Genomic DNA, 23,167 nt, shown 5'->3' on the forward strand with positions numbered 1-23,167 from the left:
CTTCCTGCCTTCCTTACAGGATTAGGCCAGTAATTTCTTCTAACAACCGGTTCTCTGAACTGCTTAGAATATTAACAACCGGTTCTAGCGAATAGGTGTGAACTGGTAGAATCCCACCCCTGTTGGGAAGATGTGTCTGATACCTTGGAATTTCATTAGTAAAAGTATACTTAATATACTTATATAATACTTCTATATACTTAGATGTATGTACCAATAATTTCACTATACTTTCCAAGCTGACTTTAAGAGATATTAGACTGCTTTGCAAAGTGTGACCTCCTTTTGCAAAGGATTCATTAAAAAAGCACTGAAGCACTTACCAAGCAATTGTTAATATCAACAAAAAAAACTAAGAAGAGAATGAATCTACCATCTTTTCCACTATGGTGGACACACACACAGCACACACACAGAGGGAGGGAGGAAGGGAGGGGGAAGAGGAGAGAGAGAGGAGTATGTGTGAAATATTTGCACAACACAAATTCAATCCATTCTTGTATGGGGGTTGAAGGAATATTTTCCCACATGTAACTCTCCTCTGCACATATTTTTAATACGTGCAATAAAACCTGACTAAATCTAAAAAATGTACACAGTGCTAATAATTTTAGAATTAGAGAGAATGTAATATGTAACTCTTGTATTATGATTGTATAATACAGTACTATAGTATCACATGTTTCATGAAATAACTGCTCAAATATGTATTAATTTAGGGAAGTTCTAGTTTTGTTGTCTAGTACAGGGGTCCCCACCCCCACCCCCCCAATCTACGGATGGCACCAGTCTGCAGGATGTCAGAAAATAAGCGAAGCGGGATGCAGGCAGCACACAAAACCATGCCCTTCCTGGTCCACAGAAAAACCTCTCTCCATGGAACCAGTCCCTGTACCCACAAACCTGGGGGATGTTGGTCTAGAATGTTTATGCTGCTTTTGACTAAAGATTTATTTGTATTTTGATTCTAATATCAAAAGTAAAATGTCCCTCAAATCAAGATTGACTCATACATCCATTTTGTGGATTCACACATTCTTCTTGGCAACAATGTGCAAGCAGCAATAATAGACATCTTATTTTAGCCTGCAATCTCATCCTTCATCCAAGTACGCATGAAGACCTGCTATAGGAAAAGGAGTAGCAGATCATGGAGGCAGAGTTAAAAGAGGAATCAGCCTAGAATCCCTACATAGCCAGAAGTAAATTAAGTCTGACCTCTCTTAAATTACATTGACCCATATCTAGCCCCAAATAGATGTTCATCATTTGCTGAGAAGATTCTTGGCATGATTAGCAGTAAATCAGTTTAATTGCATCTGATTTTTTTGTATGCCTAACACCTACTTAGGTTACTAAGCAAGCTGACTAAGTGTTATACTAAACAAATGCTGTGGTTTGGAAGGAAGATTTATATTTTTGATAATTCCCAGCAGAGATCTTGTATAAAAAGGTGGAACAATAGCTCATTATTTTATGGGTTGACATAAACATCAGCTCCTATCTATGATGCCAAAATTATGATATGTGCCTAGCAATTCTGCCATTCTGCCATTTGTTGTTTTGTTGCAATGTTACATTCAATTATATAAGGGGAAGAATTTTCATATCAATTTCATAACATTTCTTTCCCTACAGATGCTTACGTATGATAAATTCATGAATATCTTCTATATAATCACCGGAGCAACAACAGTGATACAGTACCTATTTTGACAATTCTTATCACACCTTTCTTTATATTCCACAGGAAATCTTTCTTATCTTTTCATCAGTTAGGATTTGGTCATCTGGGTCTGTAATCTATTATAAAGTACTGTGACAGACTGTCAGAAATTGTATCATAGATTATATCAGTTAATACAGTATATTTGCTTGTGGATGTTTATACTTATATAGTGGGTGGGTGAACATGCTGGCTTATAAATTTCCACCTAATAGATTTAAAAAAAAAAATCAAACTAGCAATAGTTATTTCCAGAATAACTGCTACAGTTTATGCATTTTTTTCCAGATAATATTTGCACAACCAGGCACAGAGACACAAGAACAAGCAATAATATTTTTCATTAAGATAAGGTATTGCAATCTTACCTTGACTGTACTTGTATAGGGAGTACCTTCTGTCTCACCAGATCAGAAATCTTGGGTTCTCTGCAAGCTAGAAAAAAAAAAAATACTACACAATATTGTATAATCCTTTTTTCATGTTTCCAGCTCAAATTTATGGTGTCTCTATTACTTCCTGGCCCTATCATAAAGGAATTAAGATAAACAATAAGCAATTCATTAAATGATAGATACTGCATATTTTTAAGAATAATTTTTAGTTCTGTTTTCTTAAACAGAACTAAACAGAGCAAACAAGCCTAAGCTTTAGGTGGTTGCATTTCACAAACCACTGAAATGATGCAACCTACTGCTTCTATACTTAGAGGTCCACATATCTCAATAGGAACAGCATAATTATGCCCTACTGCTGTATATTTATACCCTGGCAATAATCGCCCAGCTGGTCCATGGATTATATATGTCCACTATTAGAAGAAAGAATATTAGATCCAATTATATTTTGGAATGGATGAGACATGAGGTCATTAATAGTTCCACAAACCTCATTCCTTTCTTCTGAAGTCTGATATTTATTTTCATTTTTCATGCTTAATAAATGAGAGCAGAAATAGTGTAACAGATAAACCATTATGAAATTAAGAATTAAACACAATATTAATTCACTTGAAAGGCAAGACAAGCCGCTATATAGTTGTGAAAGATTTTTTAGACATTTTATTTATTAGATTTCTGTCTTGGGTTTCCTTGAAGAGCTCAACTGATCTAAAATTAATATCAGGAAAAATACTTGCTCAACAACAGGATAGTAATTAATATTTATAAAAAGGGGAGGAGCAGTGACTAAACATGTAGCATGACATAACCCACGTTTTGTCCTTTTGTACTGTGTATCTTTGTCATTTGGATCCTGGCTTACTATAGGGTTTCCTGAGGTTAGTAGTTCTAATATGGTTATGCAAAAATATAGAAAGAGTAGTGCTTAGAGGTAGAGTTGACCGATTACAGTGTCCATTTTTATGCTATATTCTTTTTTGTTAGCATTTTATTGTTTTCCTCCCTGCTTTCATATAAATTGTATGGATTCTTCAAAAAAAAAAATACTTCTACCTCTGGCCAGTTTACTTGCAAATCTATGAAAAGATGAATTAGCAATCTGATTCTGTAGATTGTTTCTATCCAGTGACTATAAGCAAGCAATTTTTTCTGTACTGTCCAGCTTCAGCTTAACAGTTCCTTAAATTAGCTTATCCAGTAATTCAGATGGGGGGAAAAATACGATGAAGAGACCAAAGAAGCATTAGACTTCACTTCTATATAGTAGGACAACATCCTTTAAAAAAAAAAAGTGAATGGGCACATTCATAATTTTGAACACATATTGTAGTGCAAAATAGCTGCAAAGTTGCCTTATCTATTCCACAAATCACTGTCAGGGGAGATAGAGTGAAAAACATAGATTCATCTGTTTCTCATTCCTGTTATATTTTATTTCAGATTATTGGAGACAGATACCAAAGCCACAGATGTACTGCAATGAAGTTTTTATTAAAACCAAAACAGATTGAGCCTATTCTGCCTAGCATCACACCTTTTCTTACTATTGGCTCCCTCTTTCTCTTCTGCCTAGCTTCTCCTCCTTGAATAGTTTTCCAATCTGGACTAGTTCTAAACAAATGTTCCTTAAAACTTAGCTTGTTTGCTACAGAATATAACACTTCCTCATCCATCTCTGTTTATCAAATACTTTTTTCTGGGCAGGTAGGCTTATGTATTAGCCAAACTGCTTGGTGCTTTCAAGGTGTTTTAGGGAAATAAGGAGGATACTGAAGGACAACACTTTGTTTTGTACTGTATCACTTTTTCAAAATAAAAAAGACAAATGGTGCACAAAGCTGGACACGAGCCAAGCATGTTTTCCATGGAGACAATTATTAGAGAACCTAGTGCCTGCAATAGACAATCAGGTATTTTTCAGATAATTGGATTCCAATTTTAATAAGCTCCACTCAACTTAATTTATGGTCAGATATTACAAAGGGGATTGGAAAAATTATCTGCCTCTGTATCTAATCTTAATACTCTTGGCATTCATACATTAGTTAGTGTACAGCTTATAAAATATGTAAAATAAATTGCAATCTATTCGGATTGCTTCACACATGTAGAATTTGGGGAATATGTCACTGATGCTTTCAGGAAATGGTTGCCATGGTATCAGTGATACTTATGCCTATCCATGGCAATCAGATAGTATGAGAAGGAACATGGGTGCAGCTGTTCACTGACATCCTATTCATGTTGTAAGATGTTCACAACCAACACCAGTTAACCACTGTGGTTTTTTTCTTTGGCAAACTGAGTTATCAGTATTTTTCTATGGGGCAAATTTTAGATCCTGAAGTATTCTTGAATAGAGAAACAAGAGACTATTAGTTTATTTCCTAACAATCTAGCTTCCTGTTAAATTGATGTTAATTACAGGGATATGGAAGAAATTAAACGAAGTAGGGATTCTAGGGGAATCAACAAAGATTACATCAGTACAATAGGTGCCATAATATATTCATTAAAAAAAGTGTTACAAGTATGAAGTTGAAGTGATGTTATTAATTACCTTTTATACAGATTGGTTGTTTCCCTGACCACTCGCCGTTGGGTTTGCAGGTCCTCTTTTCATTACCGCTGAGAGTATAGGTGTTATTGCAAAAGAATGTAATTACAGTTCCAATTTTTGTATAATGACCATTAATTAGAGCAGTATCATCCATCAGTTTCCTGTACCCATTGAGTGGAGCACCAGGATCAGAACAATTTCTCTCTTCCATAACTAGTAATACAAACAGTTGTTACTGTTATTATCCAAAGTAGAATGCTTTATTGACCATCACATTATTCAATCCTTTATTAATAAAAAAAATGTAATCAACATTTGTTTTGCCATTAATGTTAAGTTAGGAATTTAACACCACATGAACAAGCCATTGGTTTTATTAAAATGTCTTTGGATTCACAGTACTACAAATAAGCTACTTTCAACTATAGCTCCTTTTTTTCTTTAGATTACCATGTTCTAGATCTTTAATACTTGTGGACTTCAACTCCCAGAATTCTTCCTCCAGTCATGTTAGCTCAGGAATTCTGGGAGTTGAAGCCCACTAGTCTTAAACTTGCCAAGTTTGAAGACCCTTGTTCTAGATGCTATTTTTACTTAATTAATTTCTATATTATTTTTCCTCTCAGGCATATCCAGCAATAGGTGAATTCCAAATTTCCAAATCCAACTAATAATTTTTTGCTATAATTTTAATATATAGTTCTAGAATTTTTTTTAGTAATAATTTTCAGAACGTTTGTATTGCGTGGTGCCTTAAGAAACCCCACCCTGAAAAGGAAGCTGCAGATCCAATATTTATTAAGCAAATAAATAAAGAGATCTGTGTTTCATTTTGGAAGTGACAATGCTGCCGGAACAAATTTTCTAGGAACAAATTCAGCCATCAAATTGCAATACTCATAAAACACTCATTCTATTTAATGCTGATTGACTAATATTTAATTCAATTTGAGCAATTAAATTGCAATAAGCTGAAGAGAGCAAGAGAAAAAGCCCACATTTGCCATAGCCCAGATTTAAAGGTCTCCCTTCTGTTCATCAAAGTGTTAAGTTCAAAATACATTTTTGCTTTTTATTTTCTTAGCAATTTCTGGATTTTTTTAAAAAAAGTTGCAATAGAAGAAACACAAGAAGTTCTTACCACATCCAGGATGGTGTGCAGACCAGCTCCCGTTTAACTGACAGTAAGCAACTTGGCTGCCTTTTAAGGTGTAACCTGCGTTGCATTTGAAGGAAACCTGGGACCCGTATTTAAAGTCATCTCCTTCCACAAAACCATGAGCAGGATTACCTGGAGTCCTACACATCACCACTGACAGTTCAGATATTTCAAAAAAATCCACTTTATTACAAAAACAGGAGTGTTTTAGGATTAGTAAGAATGTTTTTAAAATATTACATTTTAAGAATAATAAGAGAGAAGCAAAACGAAGGACAAGTAACTAGTACAGACAATTAAAAAGTATTCAGTAGTGCTGATGTGTCTCTCATCTCTTGACAGCTCATTGTAGCAGCACTTGACTGAAAGCATCAATATACCAGTATGTGCATAAGTGTCTGTAGGGGAGGTGATGGGAAATGATGAAATGTGTATAAGAATGTCATGCTGCAAACCCTTTAACATCTATAGTTCCAGTGTGTGTGTGTGTGTGTGTGTGTATGTGTTGTCATGTTTATTACAGTCAGAGAACCTGAATGACAAACTGCAGACATAATCAAAAAGTTTGGCATAAAATAAGACAACTTGACAAATAAAATAGGCTGATATTTCATAAAGGATCTTAAAAAATTTAACGTTATTAATGTATTAATAAAAACTTTATGTTATGTGCTTTTTAATATTTATTAGATTTTTTTTTTTAGCCTACCTTTATTACTTTGTATGTAACTCAAGGGGATGAATACCACTCAGTACTGTTCATTTAGTGACTGTTTGAAGTTACAATGGCATTGGGGCAAAAAAAAAAGACATGACCGTTTTTCACACACCTGCTGCAGCATCCCCCTGGTCATGTGGTCAAACATGGCAACTGGTTCATATTTATGATGGTTGCAGTGTCCCAGCATCATGTGATCATCTTTTGTCACCTTCTGATAAGCAAAGACAATGGGGAATTCACTTCACCACCATATCTCTAACTTAACAACTGCAGCCATTCGCTTAACAATGAAGACAAAGTCATAAAATGGGGGTAATAAATGCTCTACTTAGCAACAGAAATTTTGGGCTCAATTGTCGTAAATCAAGGACTATCTGTATACATATTTATATTAGGATGCAAGTACAGGCAGTCCTCATTTAGCAACTGCCTCGATCAGTGTCCATTTGCAATTATGACAGTGATAAAAATGCAACTTTGGGGCAGGTGCCTGCATTTATGATCTTTGTGGTGACTCTCAGTTAGGTGTTCATCATTAGTCAGTTAATATGGTATTATGTTGTCCTGTGTCTGCCCCATTTCCCTCCTCTCCAGTAGAGAGGCTATCTAAACAAGATATCTCTTCTTGGACTGCTTTATCTCCACAGCACAGTACCTCCCTAAAAAGTGCTAACTAGAGTAAACAAATGAAGCTTTGTGTACTTAGTTGAGTACAATCCTGCAGCTTGCAGTTGCCACCTGAAATTGACAAGAGCCTAACCAGTGTCAGACTGAAGGCTTTCTTTTGCCTCCCAAATGCTTGTGGCAAGTGTGCTCGGCAAACAGCAGGTGCTAGTGCATTCCTGTTGATTTACTCTCTTGTGATTCATTGCTCTCCAATGAATGCAAACGAAATAAAGAATTATCTTCCAAAAGGCAGTGGGTGAATAAGTTTGCTCTTTTACCCAACTTCTTTGTGAATTAAACTCCAAAAACTTTCACCCAGCTGTTTGGGTGCTTCACCCAGGTGCTCATATTCTTCTTAGGCTATAAGTATTAGGGACAATTTCTTCATAAGCCTTTTTCAAGATTTATTCTGGCATGTCTCTCAGTGTTCTTGTTCTTTGGTCTTCGTTCTGCAACTTCTAAATTAAATCCATACCAAGATGCCCTCAAAGAGGAAGAAGAAACCCAGTTCAGCTGAAGAAATTAGCAAGAAGCAAAGAAAAACTTAAATAAAATCTTATGCACAGTTGCAGTCCATATTATTTTCACTTCACTGTTCTGACCCAGGCTTCGTAAAACTTAATAAAACACAAATGGAATTTAAAAGTAAAACCTTTTTTAATGTGACACTGGGAATTACTTGCATTCCCAGCCAAAACTCATTATACATAGTTTCTCCAGATAACAGCATGCTTTTCAGTGCTGTCGAATGCTGCCAAGAAACAGACATCCAATTAAGGCTTAACATAAACCAACCCCAAACCCCAGAAATAAACTGACCAGAGTACAGAGCTTCAAGAAGGACTCAGAAATTACTGAACTGCTTTGCTTCCTGCAAAGCTTTTTGCCACTGAGGACTGACTTTTATCCCTAATGGGAGTGGCAATCACCTCCCAGCCTTACTCCTGAGTCACCCCTTCTGCTTCAGTTGCTCTCACCTTCTAGCAGCTCTGCGCACACACGCACTGGGAACAAGCTCCCCTTGGTCTTCTGCTTTGCTGCTGCCAGACTCCAAAAGCTCCGAAGGCAGCACCCCATTCTCAGATGGTCCTGGCCTCATCCCTGCATCAGAGGCAGGACCCTCATCCAAGTCCTCGCCAGAACTCCCTGACTGGTTCCCTTTCGTCCTCACTGTCTGATACCTCTGCCATCTGCACCGACTGCCAGAGAACCATAATATTCACTCAAATGCAACTGCAATCACTAAATTAAGACTACCTGTACAAAAATGTGAGAGTTTGCATCGTGACATAGGTTCCCTCAGCTTTTCATTACTGAGATCTGTACTGGGACTACGTGGGTAACCATGCTGTTACTTCTGCCATAGTTCCTTTTCTCTAGTCAGGCATTTCAGTTAAATGCCAGGTGCCCTAACAGCACCAAAGATTTTTTTAAAAAAATGCTAATTACTTATAACTATTCATTTTAGATTATTATAGGATAGTGATGATATCCCTGAGATTAAAAAAAAGTACCCTTTGCAGTTAAATGAAAAGTATCTTTGGGTGATTCAGAAAAAGTGGGGTTTAAAGATTTAAACACTTCCTTGAAGTGTTTGAACAATATTTGGAATATGAAATAATATGTGAGAAGGGGATTCAAATCATTCACTCATCTTTCCCTTGTTAAACTAAAATATCAGTTGAAAGAGAACAGAGTAACCACATGCCAGAAATAAGTTTTTAGCATGGTAAGGCTAAGGCTTTGTACTTAGCTAAGGCTTTGTACTGTTGCCTTATCAAAACACTGTATAATAAGTAGAATCTTCACTATATGACATATGGAAGATTATGATCTAGAATATAAGTGATGTAATATAAAATTGTGGAGCATATGAATTAACAAAGGAATTGAAGGAAATATAACTTAAACAGGAAGCTGTACAGTATTGAGTAAAGATAGTCTAATTATTTTGTTAAATTATATGAACAAATGGGTGGAACAATTGAAAAAGTTCAGAAAATGTTATCGGGCCATTCAGAAATCCACAATAAATGATAACAGTGATTGGCAATTATCTGTTTAGAAAAAGGTCTGCTTGTTTGAAGTACATGACTCAATTATAAATCCATTCATTCTTGTTTCACATGCACACACACACAAAGTAAACAAAACCTAGATGTTGGAGATGACCAGGCTGAGCCTGAGGGAGGGGTCAAATGTATCATTAGTCATGAGTCTCTTCACATCCACAAGATCCAAGTCCAGACCATTTTGAACTCCATTGACGCTTATGGAATAATAGTTCAGATTTTTGTGGAGAGCTCTAGCTTGCAATACATCTTTGTATCCATTTTAACTGCCTGGAAGTTCTGATTTACCTGACACTTGACACTAAAAAGGTTATTTTTTTGATCATGGTATAATATTAAAAAAAATGTTAAAGATCAGTTCTGAACTTGTGAAAAGTTCTGAATTTGTGACAAACTAGGTTTTAGCAGCATTAGCAGAAGTTCTTTGGGGAAAATAGACACTGAAGTAAACAAAATGAAAGCAGTGATTTTAGAAATAATTACAGTAAGATGCAGGTCTTGTACAGAAAAGCATTACAAGAAGGATTAAGCTTCTATGGAAGCTGCTTGAGAAACGTGATTTGATTTTACCACAAAGTGCCAGAGGACTAACTAGAAGTATGACAACACTTAGAGGAATGAAGACATGAAAGACTATGAGTGACAAAGGAATGCATGTAAGAAACAGATTGCTGCAAAAATGCGGATATGTATAATGTATACAGAGATAAAAAGACAGCCTTCAAATAATGCACTCAAAGGCATTAAGGAATGGGTAAGATTTAAAAAAGAAGGGAAAATGCAGAGTGAATGGAACTCCACACAGTAATTGAAATAAAAAAATAAAGCAGTGAAATTATCTGGGATTAAACTGAAGTGAAAAAAAAACTGGAGTAAATTTTTTAGCTATTTGTATGGAAATAAAAGTGCTATGTCTCAGAGCAGAATGAAGCAGAAATTTATATGGAGTTTTTTAGGAGTGTGTGTGCTTGCATTTTTGAGTCAAGGGGTTTGGGGCATGTAATTTCAAGTCAATCTTGACATCCTGGCAATTAGGCGGACAAGTTGAAATGCAATTTTTTGGACATTTTTCAGCAGAGGTTTGCTCTTGCCTACTATCCTAAGCCAAGAGAAAATGCTGTTCAACACCACTCTGCTGGCTTCATGTCTAAGGCAGAATTAAAACTCACAGCTATCCAGCTTCTTTGGTCCAGCAGTTTCAACCATTACACCTTATTAATGTTCAAGAAAAAAATGATGAAGTGAAATGAATACTGTGAGAATGTTTTAAAAATGGTGAAACTATAAGTAGAGCTGGTGCAAGTGGAGAAATATTAAAATGTGGGTGTGGTTTATTTACAGATTTCCTGTATGAGTTATTTAATATGTAAGTGAAGTCTGTAGTTGTGCCTGGCATTTGGAAAACTATCATCATCATCATCATCATCATCATCATCATCATCATCATCTATAGAAAGAAAGTGATAACAAAAAAATAATATAAAAGCTGCAGGAGGATTAAGTATGCCTGGAAATGGCTTTCATAGAACTGTAGTCAAAAGGGTCATGAGACAATCAGCAACATTTGGGGAAGGGCGATTCAGCTTTTGGGAGCAAATTAGACTTTTGCTTTTCAACAGATTATTAAGGAATATACAAATCTGAGAAAGAACATTTAATGTATGTTTGCTGATTTAGAGAAAGTGTATGATGAAATGAACAGGCTTGAAATATAGGGTTATTTTGTGGGAACAGAGAGCAGAAAGTTGTTGCTGAATCTGAAAACAATATATAATGAAAGTAAATATGCTTGAAAATAAATAGAATTTAGGAAACTGAGGAAATGCTTCAGCACTGAGAAGAGTGTAAGATGTGTGAATATGCCTTTGTATTTATGGGTAAATAGTTATAGAACAAGAATATTACAGGTGTCTGTCTGTCTCTATCTATCTATCTATCTATCTATCTATCTATCTATCTATCTATCTATCTATCTATCACCATTTTGGCTGAAAACCCAACTTACTTGTAGCAAACTTTATAGGATACAATAATGAGTAGGTTATTTGTATATTAATCTATCAAGACAAGGTAGTTTGTGTTTGACAAGTTAAGTGGAGTAAGCAATTGAAGGTTGTACATATTTTATGAAAAATTAAAGAAAATAGATGAATCTGTGTATTATGGTAGAAGGTGCACTAAAATGAAGACATGAAGAATTAATGGAGACATTTTAAAGTATGCAAATGTTTGTAAAAGGTTATAGTGTGTTTGTTGTGATGAACAGATGCTGTTGTGATGAATAAATGTTATTGTATATAAGCGAGTGCTACTTCTCATTTTCTATTTGAAAGTTAAAGTTGTATAAGTCAGAAGAAACTTAAAAGTTGAGTGCACTGTGAATGTTGTTTAAGAAAGTGTGTGGTAAAACAAAAATGAGTATGGTCAGGAATCAAATGCTTATTGAGGGAGGATTATATACAAACATGAATAAGTAGTACAAAAGTACTTTGAGGTGGTTAGAACACAGTGAGATTGAATGAGGTCAGAATCACAAACATATGAAGGAAAACTGAATGAATCATGAGGATAGGGGTAATTGAGAAAGTTGTAGTTAGAATTGATGAGATTTTCAAAAAGAGAGCCTAGTTTAAGAAATAAAAAGCAATGTATGAACACTTGATGGACGAATAGAAACGTATGGGACAGCCTGAGAAATGGATTTGGGGCAAGCTTTTCTCACCTCACAGTCTTAATTGCTTTGGTTTGTTAGTTTTCAACTTGTCTTTTACATTTTGTATAATATTGCTCTTTCTAAAAGGGAAAAGCATGATAGTGTGGGTGCTTGTGTACATGCCTGCATAGATTTATATGTAAGTTACGGCCACAATTAAGAAAATACTACAACCTCAGTAGCTTGTGGCCAAAACAAATTCCACATATGCTATCTATTGCCTTTTGACAGCTCATATGGCTTTTAAGAAAACCTTCACAAATATAATGTTTGTATCAGTGATATAAACTACTTATGCCTTTGATTTTTGCTCCACACTGTATATTTCTTCCATTGAAGCAGCTGGAGGCTTCATTCACATATGGTTTGTGTCAAGTAATGAAGATTGCGGTGGTTGAAAAATTGGGACAGAAATAAAAAGAACATCTGCAAAGTAAAGCCCCTCTCTTATTCAATTCATTTAATTTTTACAGAGCTATCTCTTCAGTGAAAGAACTATCCCCCAATCCAATCCAGAGACAGTTATCTCCAACTATATTAAACTGAAATCAATAAAACTTTTATACCGCCTGCAATGAACTCATCCTATTGATTTGAGTGGTATTAAAGCATGGCTGGTGTTCTGTAATAGTTTACTGTCAAGAAGACATAAAGCATTTTAGAGTGTACTAAATGCAAGCCTTCACTAATGAGACCCCATACGCCTTCCCCAGTGGAATTTAATCCCCCCAAATCCTTTGTGACATAATAAGGACATAAGATGCTTCCAGGCTTCTTATTTTCTCTGGGGAGAATTCTTGTCCTCTCCAGAGAAATGTAAGAAATGTAAGACTGATCTTGAAAGACAAAATGAACAACCCTTTCACCCAGAGGAATAGTACCAATCAAACCTGTCTTGAGGAGCAGGATGTCAAAAAAGTCAAATGGAATCTGAAATAAGACCTTTCCTTTTTTTTTGTTCTGGACTCCCCAATTGTTTTGTATTAATGTCCTTCTCCTACAGCAGGGGTGTCAAACTCAAGGCCCACAGGCCCACGATGTGGTTAGATCTGGCCCATGGGGTTGTCTGGAAACAGCAAAGGACCAGCCCCTGGTGCCTTGGCCCTGGCCCAGGCTGGCCGGGCACTGATCTAAAACTTGATGGTGGCCATCCAGGCCAGAATGTGGTCAGCCTTAGATCCATGGGGCCACCCTGGAGCCAGTGAGAAGCTGCCTCCGCTCCACCTCCTGGGTTCATGCTGGAGACAATGGATCCCTCTAACCCCATCTAGGCTGCCACAGGCGCCCCCACCAATATGAGCAACATTGAGCTGGGCACACCCACCCTGGACACACCCACCCAGTTGGCTGCAACCACCTGGTCACACCCGGGGTGGGGTGTGACCAGGTGGTTGCAGTATGGCTGGGGTAGCCATGCCCACCCGGTCCCTCAAGGTCGACCACAACCTTGATGCGGTCTTCAATAAAATCAAGTTTGACACCCCTGACTTGCAGCATCTTGCAGTTTCCTTGCATCCTCATCCTTTTTAAAAATTTCTTTCCTGCATGATGTGCACAAACAGTGAAGATGATTTTGAAATTAATGTTAGAACCATGTGTGCTTTATCAAGATGTTTTCCTTCATAATGTGAACAGTTATTTGTTGGAAACAGAAATGGATTGATGCTTTTCCCTTTCGGATTCTGCAACACATGCAATGAGTTTCAGGCTTTGTTGTAAGATGCCTATTTTAAATTGCTCTTTAACCATCTGCCTTTCCTAGTTTATCTTGGCAGTAGCCTCTGCCCATCCTGAAAGAGGTTCCAGGAAAAGAAAGAATAAATTAGTATGCAGGAAAGAAGATGTGTTTAATGCTGAGTTAGTTATGCACACATAAATGACTTTTCGAGGAACTGCACCCGTAGGTCCAAGTCAGTTGTATTTAAATGTGTAGTTGGAGATACACTGAAATTCACATCCTTGCCCATGTTGTACCACAACTGCTTGTATGTAACAACAAGTAAACCAGCTCTTCTCACAGCTCACTTCACCCCTCAGTATGAGACAGGGTATTGAAGCAGAATGTTTTCACCATGCAACTGAAATGCCACGGGGAAAAAAATAGTAGAACTACATTAGAAAAATGGTGAGTTAAATTTGACTTCAGATCCTTGAATTCTCAGCTGGCACTCAGCAGTCTATTCCCTCTGTCCTGATTCTCTTTCTGAAGTTGTTTTGCATCAAAAAAGCATCTTACTAAGGTTCTATTGTGCCCATTAGCCTATTCAGCTCAGTGAAAATGGCTTGAGAGCAGATCCCACAGGAGGGGATATTTTAAAAGTCAAATCAAACCATCTATACTTTTGTGCAGCTCTAATTCTCTTTCACAAAGGGAGTACATTGCACTAGTGTATGTCCAAACTCTAATATAGGGTAGCACTGGCAAAAATCTTCCTCTCTTTACTATGCTATGAAAGATATGATTAAATCTGGAGTCAAAAATGCCCATGTTGTTGGAAAGAATGCTACCCTTTTGAAAACCTTTTTCCTCAACTAGATGATGACTCCCATCTTTAATTTACATTCTTCAACTGCAGGTGATAAAGTTAAAGGATTCATTGAAATCCTCTCTACCATTACAGTACCAGATACTGTGGTACAGCCATGACCTGGATGCCTGCAGAATACTTCAGAACACTCTCCTGGAAATATCTGGGTCAGCCAGTATCTGGGTCAACCAATTGTTAAGGACTTGCTTATGCAGTCAAGGTGAATTGAGAATGATCAATTGATGATCACTTTCTAGATGTCATGATCAATTGATGATCACTTTCTAGATGTCATGATCAATTGATTACCACTTTCTAGATGTGGGTTACATGTGACTGCTATCAGCAGCAAACCCCCAATTATGGTCACCAGAGCATAATTTTACAATTATTTTCTCCCTCTCTATCAATCATCTGATATGGATAGGCTGCAATCTTGTACAAATAGATGTAAAGTTTTAATTTAGATGTCATCTAAATTAAAGTTCTAGGCTGAGTAGTCCTTCAGAATCCAATTTCTGTATAAACTGACACATTTTGTTTTTTTTAGAAGTGACATTATTACTAGATGCTTTTCCAAAACCACGATTGCTGTTGTGAAGCCTACTTAGTACCTATCAGTTTATGAAGCATTTTTAAATTTGTAAGGTAGAAAAGGAAGATGATGATCATTATATGTCAGAGTTGTAGAATATCTACAAGTGTTGATTGTAATACAATTTAGTCATTATCCCTATTCTTTCTCTTTTTATAGTTATGCCCTGATATATGTCTAGTCTGAACTATATTTAGTATCTCCTGTGTTCTATTTATAGAACTCAGACCATCTGAAATAAATAAGAGAGGAGATCAGAACTGTTAAATTAAATATTGTATCATTAACACAGACCTGATTTTCATTCTTTTTTCCGACAGATATATCTGGATGATATTACTTAGATTTTAATAAGTTGCCATTTCTTTCCATAGTCAGCTAGAAAGAAATTGATTAGTTAAATAATCTATTTGAACATTCTCATTATTTTTGCACCTGATTCATTACTTTCTTCCATGGATAAAGCCAACTTTCTTTTTCTGTACTTTCTTCTCACAGTTAAACTGATATATTTATATCACACATTAAAAAAAATCAATGCAACCTCATTGTTGGTATTTACCACTTATACCTCTGAAATATAGCCTATAAGTTTCTAAAGGCCTTAGAAATATAGGGAGTTTGCCAAGAAATGTCCTGATTTGTATCTTGTACAGATTGGGATCAATGTAGCTATTTATTAAATTTCATATTCCTTCAAACACTGCAGCAATCTAACAAATGTTTACATTGTAGATATTAAGAAGTATTTAAAACACTTGCGTAAACACTAATATATAATTAAATTTACTGGTGTGAAAGTAACATAGGTTGGAAATGAAAGATTTAACCCAGACTAGTACTGCATACAATAGTACACTTGTTAAAATGTTAAGACAGGGAGAACAGAGGCCACATCTCAAGACCTCTCTCAGCCATGGAAAATCAAAGAATGAATTTGTACAATCTACTTAACTGGGCCATGAGTGAGATTGTCGTGTGTAACACAAACACTAAACCCAATCAGATGGCAGGTTTGTTCCCATGTGTGGGAGCCAAGTACATTGCACACTTCTTTTCTCTCAAGGTCACAGTTTTATGTAAATGTTCTTTCTGCAAGGATCTGCAATACTCCAGCATTGGAATAGATCCCTGGGGTATACCTCAGCAACCTCTTGGTTTGTTATTGTGGGTTTGCAGGTGGCAGTTGTAATAAGTACACCAATAGAAGGTTTTGCCTGGTACACTAGCAGTGACCTTTTTGAACTAGACATTTGTTATGCTTTTCTATACTTTGATTACAACTTTGCCTTGCCAACTGTAATGAACTCTACATAGAACTACATTTAAAAGGTATCCAGAAAGTATAGTTGGTAACTACAAGAGTCATATTATGCATGTCACTGAAAGATCTGCACTGGTTATCATTTGCTTACTGGCATAAAGTAGACACAAAGATGGCTCTTTCTGTATAGCTCCTAGCATTTCATTAGGAAGAATGGAATGGAATAGAATATAATAGAAGAGGAATAGAAATGGAATAATGGAAGGTATCTCAGAGGTCCTTTAGCCCAATCCCCTGCTCAGGCAGGAAACCCTATACTATTTCAGACAAACGGTTGTCTAATCTCTTCTTAAAAACTTCCTGTGTTGAGAAATATTTAGTTCCTTCATTTTCCTTAATTGTAAGTGTTGATCTATCCATTTCTGCACATTCTAATATTTTTTAAAATTACATTCTCATCTGTCAGAATCTTTTCACTTTTCCATTGTTGTGCAAATACAATTCTGGCTTCAGTTAGTACATGTAAAACCAAGTACAGTAGAACTTCTGATCATGAATGCTTCTAACCACCACCAAATCTGGTTCTGACCAAAACATTCACTTTTTTTTTTTTTTTTTTGTGGCTGATTTTCCCTTCCACACCATTTTTTTTGTAAGTGCCAAATTTTCAAAATTAGGTTCGGGTCACGGCCAAATTGGGTTGCGACCAAAGTTGTGGAGTGAATTATGGCCATGACCAGAAGTTCTACTGTACATACTCCCCTTATTGTACTTTTCCAGTAGGATGCCCAACAAAAATATTTCTGATTTCAAATCTATATGTTGCTTTACCATTTTTTTCCAACCAAGTATGTATTTTCATCCAATATTTTTTTGTCTTTGGGCATGTCCACCACATATGATCATACGAACCAGATGTCTGGTTACACTTCCAGCATTTAGCAGACATGTCTTTAAACATCTTTCCCAACTTTGTTGGTGAAAAGTGCCATCTATAAAACATTTTATGTAAGTTTTCTTTATATGCAGTTGACATGGTTAATTTAACATTCCTATCCCACAATTTCTGCCATTTATCCAGTTCTATTGTATATTCAAAGTGTTTAGCCCAAACTGTCACTGTCTTGACATGCGACTTATTTTACCAATGGTTAGGTAATAAAAACAGAAGTTATAAACATGGGAATGTGAAAACAATTAATGTTATAAAGGAGATTTGTTAAAATAGATAAGATAATAATAATTAATAATAATAATAATAATAATAATAATAATAATGTCAATGTGATTAATATTACTGTAAACATTTTGATTATGATTTCCTAAAAATATGCACCCAGAAAACACACTGTTTAATTGGAATTAAATTTTTATATGTTATATAAATAAAACAAATAAAAAAATTTTGGGGAAAAAAACTTCCAGTGTTGGAGCATTCGCCACTTCTGGAGGCAAATTGTTCCACTGATTAATTCTTCTAACTGTCAGGAAATTTCTTCTTAGTTCTAGGTTGCTTCTCTCCTTGATTAGTTTACATCCATTGCTTCTTGTCCTGCCTTCAGTGCTTTGGAGAATAGCTTGACTGCCTCTTCGTTGTGGCAGCCCCTGAGATATTGGAACACTGCTATCATGTCACTCCTTGTCCTTCTTTTCATTAAATTAGAGATACCCAATTCCAACAACCATTCTTTATATGTTTTGGCTGCCAGCCCCAGTTATGTTTGGCTCCTAGACTCTCATCAATCTGTAAGACAATCTGCAAAGATGCATGCCTTTTAGCAAGCACTTAATTTTAAATGAGTTTACAAGGTAGTTAGTTTTAACCTCTGCTTTTTTAAATATTCAATCTGTGTTTTATAAATATTGTAAGCTGCTTTCAGCAGAGTAGAGATACCCAAAATAATTTTAATACATTTCTTGTGGCAGATCCATCAAAATTGATTGTTTGACCACACTGTAATTGTCTAGACCCTTCCCCTCATGTCAGACCAAAGGCAGAGCCCCAGACATTGAAAAGTAGAATATTCAATGAGATGGAAAATGGGAAATATGCTAAGTGTTTAAAGGGGCAAGGAGACAATCTCGGGCTAGAAAGAGAGTAGAACAAGAGGAGAGTATGGCAGAGGTGACAGGGCAGAGGGGTGAAAAGTAATAGCAATAGCACTTAGACTTATATACCGCTTCATAGTGCTTTTCAGTCCTCTCTGAGTTGTTTACAGAGTCGGCATATTGCCCCCAACAATCTGGGTCCTCATTTTACCAACCTTGAAAGGATGGAAGGCTGAGTCAACCTTGAACTGGTCAGGATTGAACTGCTGGCAGTTGGCAGAGTTAGCCTGCAATACTGCATTCTAACTACTGTACCACTCCAGCAGGGCTGTCAAACTCACAGCCCGCAGTCCAGATGCATGCCCATGCCCAGTTTAGCAGAGGGGGAAAAAGTGGCGATACGTCATGTGAGGACACCATGACAACGTGAGTTTGGCACTCCTGCACTACAGCATTTAAACAGCTTTTAGATACCTCTGAATCCTTCAATCCATACCCACAGCTTCACAACACCAAAAGCTTGCTTGTAGTCTGCTTAGGGAGAAAAATAAATATTTTTGCAGAACTGTTTAAAGAACATATTCTCAGCACTGATAATAAATGGTTTGGACTGCAACATGTTCAGAGTCCTTCCATACTTTAGAATGCTGGTCTTCACCCCTCAATTCACACAGTCAGAATTCACCTTCAGAATATCAACTTTTGCCCTTGGTACAGTAGATTTGTGCAGTCCCTCCCCACCCACCATGAATATGAAATTGAATGCTACAGTGAAAATCAATCTCTGCATTAGGCTTTCATCAAGAGTTCCCAATTTGTTTTTGTCCCCTTTCTTAAGCAAAGCATCTTTTTTGCAAGTATCTCATCAGCCAGGAATAATTAGAATGGGACAATGATGTCATCCTACAGGCCTTGAAAATCTTTTCATGCCTTTTCAGCCAAGTGGAACCCACCCTGATGTTTTCCAGCTCTATGCTTCTGTGAATGAGGCAGTAACCATGTGAAAGTATGCTTGGGTCAGCTGCTATGATGCATTCATCTGGAGGCAATTTGGAAGCTCTTGCTTACAACTAGCCACTTGATCTTTATCAGCATTGTTCCAGACTTTTAGAAAGCAGTGTCTCTGGATACCAACCTTTCCAGTTATTTGGTTCCCTCATTTAATTTTAGAAGTATAGGGTGGAATGAGCATTATACATATAATAAAGATCCATTTCATTGCCCACTCTGTTTCCAATATTAATCATATGGGTAAATTCCAAGTATTATTCCTTGGGGGATTCAAGTTTTAACATCATAGTGCACATATTCTTAAATGAGACAACCTTCAATATGCTGGCTGGGGATGCTGAAAATGGTTGTCTAGCACATCTGGAAGACATCTGGGGAAGGTGAGAATTAGAGAATAAACTTTCTGCATTATAACTATGCTCCATTTGTGCCCTGTATTTTCTTCACTGAGCTCATGGTAGGAATGCAGAGGCTTTTTGTGGTGGTAACTATAAATAAATCTCTGCTTGGCAAATCAGAATTAAGAGCATCAAGTGGAATCATGAATTCCTCACCATCCATTCTCCTCAAGTTCATGTACTCAATCTATCTTCTTTATCCCATAAGCAGGATTTTTCCTTCCTTTCCCATTTTGGTGCTGACCATGGATTTTATAGGTTCATTGCTAACATTGCTACGCATCAAACTTCCCGCTAAAGCTGGTACACACGATTTCAAATCTTAGAAGCTTTGTAAACACTATGATAATTTGGGGCCTATTTGAATGTATCTTCCATCTGTTTTTATGAGTGATCCGATTAAGAATGAGCTAATAGTGGACAAGGGAGAATATTTGTAATCAAGTATGCATTTGATCTATCTCAAAAATAAACTGTGTAAGTCTCTTTGCCTTGTGACCTTTGTGTGGTATGAAATGTACATATCACAAAGTTCAGAGAAGTAAAATAAAACAATTTTTAATAAGTGGAAAAATATCAATATTCTTTAAGGCTTTTTAAATCCTTAGGGCAATAGAATATAAGGGGCTAGTCTTATTAAGTCATCTTTCCTGAGAGCCAGTTTGATCTAATGGCTAAGGTTCCAGGCTAAAAATCAGGAGACTGTGAGATCTCGTTCCATCTTACCTATGAAAGCCAGTTGACAAATTCCTTTCACAACAAATAGACCAACATTTAGTTGATCAGGAGGGAAAAAACCAGACTCTGCACTTGTAAGAAAACACAATGAAAAAAATTAGCACATTTTCCATTTCACCATGATTATTGATTGGAACATTAGAATAAAAATACATATGTATTCCTCATTCAGATATACTAACCCACATCGTAAACTTTTCCAGGGAAAAACTGCATTTGGTCTTTGAAATACATATTCAAGGGTTGAGAAATGGACATGGCTAATTAAAATTAAATTAGATGTAATGTAATATAAATATGATAGTTACTATTGTTACTCCTTATGCATCCAGGATTTGTGTGAACAAATAAGCATCAAACCCTACTTGGTCTAGCAGATGTACAATATCAGGGGACCAGACATCCCTATTTATTCACAATACTGAACTGCAGCTCTAGTCAATAAGATAAGAAAATCCTATGAGTTCATATTGGAGTTTCTTACCATAATATAAAGCATAGGTCATGTGGTTGCATCCCTTGATTTATTCCCTTGCTATGACTTATCCCTTTTCATGCATCATGCAGATTAAAATAATTGCTGAGATTATCTAAAAGAGAAATAGTCACCTTACAGGGGAGATAAACAACATAAATAAATAAAATAAAAATAACATTGTATTCTGGAGTAAGGCAAAAGTAGGAAATTTATTGGAGCTGATAACCATGTTGGTGGTTTGCAGGAGAGTAGCAGAGGAATGAGGACTACATTGATGTTTCTGTTTGTCTTCAAACAAGCCTCTCAAAAGCTGGAACTAAATGAGACAATGGGAGCGTTTCTTTCAAGCTCACACCCAGTGCTGTCTCCCCCACCCTCAATATTTCATTCCATTATAACACCTTTCTTTTCCATCAGTTGCCTATGGCTACAAAGCTTGCACCCTCATGCTATTTACCAATCCTTTTAGAATGTTTTTGAAGATACATCTGCAAAAGTTTCAGTGGCTTCTTGCACCCGTTGATTGGGAACTGTATGAAGTTTCCCATGCTTGGTTAACTTCAATGAAAATTGAAGGAAGCAGCCCTCAAAGCTGCTCTGTGAACCAAATGTAGACTCCTTGCTTCAACTTCACTGTTTCCATCTGAAACCCCTCAGTCTTTTCCTACATATCTTGCACCAGGGGAGAAGCTAGAGAGCAGTCTCCTTCAGGAAGTTATGTAGAGGAAGATCTTTGGGTCATTTAAGCTATTTTTGAAAGAAAAGGCTCCCTTAACTTCTTCCCGCCCCTGCCAGTATGTCATTATTTTATAAAGTGGCAAAGATACAAGAGGTAAACAATATGTACTTACTAAGATCACTTAGCTCTGTACAAAAGAAATATATCTTTACTCCTACAACATAAGTAAGTTCCGCTGTTGGTAAAAACCAAATTCCTCACAGTGGCTGTTCAATGGGTTCACTGAAAACTGTGCAGCAAGGAAAACCTTCAGTGAACCCCTGCCAGTACAGAGGAAGAGGGCTACTCAACTTCCTCCCCCACTTAGGCAGTCTCACATTGGTGAAACAAAGCAAATAACTTTTATGGTTCAGACTGTCTCACTGGACAAATCTGAGAAGTTTTCCTGCTGGGAACTCTTATGTGTGAATGAGGCAAGTCTGACTGTATCAAGATGAAGAATATTACCATATAGAATGTTTGGAGAGACCAGAAACTCTGAATAAAACCCCTGGCTGAAACTGTGCTGGGATAATACAATCAAAAGTCCTCATATTCATCTGTATTCTTGCAGCTGTACTTGAAAATAATAAAAGCTTCTGAACATTTTTCAAAGCCAGTATCCTCCAGAGTAGGTTACAATTATCCAATCTCTGTATAACTGGGCTTTGAATGACAACATCCAATTTCTCTTGGTGGGGACACAGCTGGTGCACCATTTCCTTCAGATTAGCTACAGGATATTTCTGTTCATAGCATATTTAAATATGTGGATGAAGCCTATTAATCATCACAGTAGCTATTAAAATAATGCAAGCCTTCCTTATCCTCTCCCCCTCACAGATGGAAAGATAATGCATCTAGAGTGATCTAATTCAAGGCCACACTATTATTTAGTAGCAGATTTAAGAAACGTATACTGTTCTCTCTGTATCATACTAAGCATGACGTTCTTTGTTGTTAATTAAAAGGTTTGGATATTTTTGGAAGTTTTAGGAATAATAGAATGCTTCTGTAATACTTTTCATCTTCCAGGCTGTGATGGAAACTTGTAGGATGCTGCATGTTAAATCATGCTACCTGCCATGCTACAGTGGTATCTTCTCCCACATTCAGCATTTGCAGACCACACTGAATTTAAAGGCCTAATGAGTAGATTGCTTGACCTGGAAAGAAGAGTAGGGATATAAAAGAACCTTTTGAGCTTGTTCACCTACTCATGAGGCTACCTATGAACAAAATAGCAAGGTAACAGCCCTACATGTTGTCTATCTGTAGCTTGAGGGTCAGTTGTAGCCTTACTGAGAAGGTCATCTTGCATTATTGCAAATTGCTTTAAATCTGGCTGCATTGAAGACAACATAAAACTT

The 23,167-nt window shown here is 36.5% G+C and overlaps 1 protein-coding gene across 4 annotated transcripts in view; it reads right to left on the reverse strand.

Annotated features, from left to right (window-relative positions):
• The window catches only part of PAMR1 (peptidase domain containing associated with muscle regeneration 1), a 72,557-nt gene that overhangs the window by 5,521 nt on the left and 43,869 nt on the right, over window positions 1–23,167 (reverse strand). For 2 of the 4 annotated variants that reach the window (XM_087921366.1, XM_087921367.1), the window contains exons 7-9: window positions 5,829–6,029; window positions 4,688–4,900; window positions 2,095–2,161 (exon numbers count right to left, since the gene is read on the reverse strand). In XM_087921366.1, coding sequence (XP_087777492.1) covers window positions 2,095–2,161; window positions 4,688–4,900; window positions 5,829–6,029 — 481 coding nt within the window. The remainder of the gene's footprint in view (window positions 1–2,094; window positions 2,162–4,687; window positions 4,901–5,828; window positions 6,030–23,167) is intronic. The other 2 variants (XM_026704601.2, XM_087921368.1) reach the window with 2 other exon arrangements.

The sequence above is a fragment of the Pseudonaja textilis genome, chromosome 1 (genome assembly GCF_049901715.1).
Source record: "Pseudonaja textilis isolate UNSWEBS1 chromosome 1, rPseTex1.2, whole genome shotgun sequence".
NCBI classification, from domain to species: domain Eukaryota; kingdom Metazoa; phylum Chordata; class Lepidosauria; order Squamata; family Elapidae; genus Pseudonaja; species Pseudonaja textilis.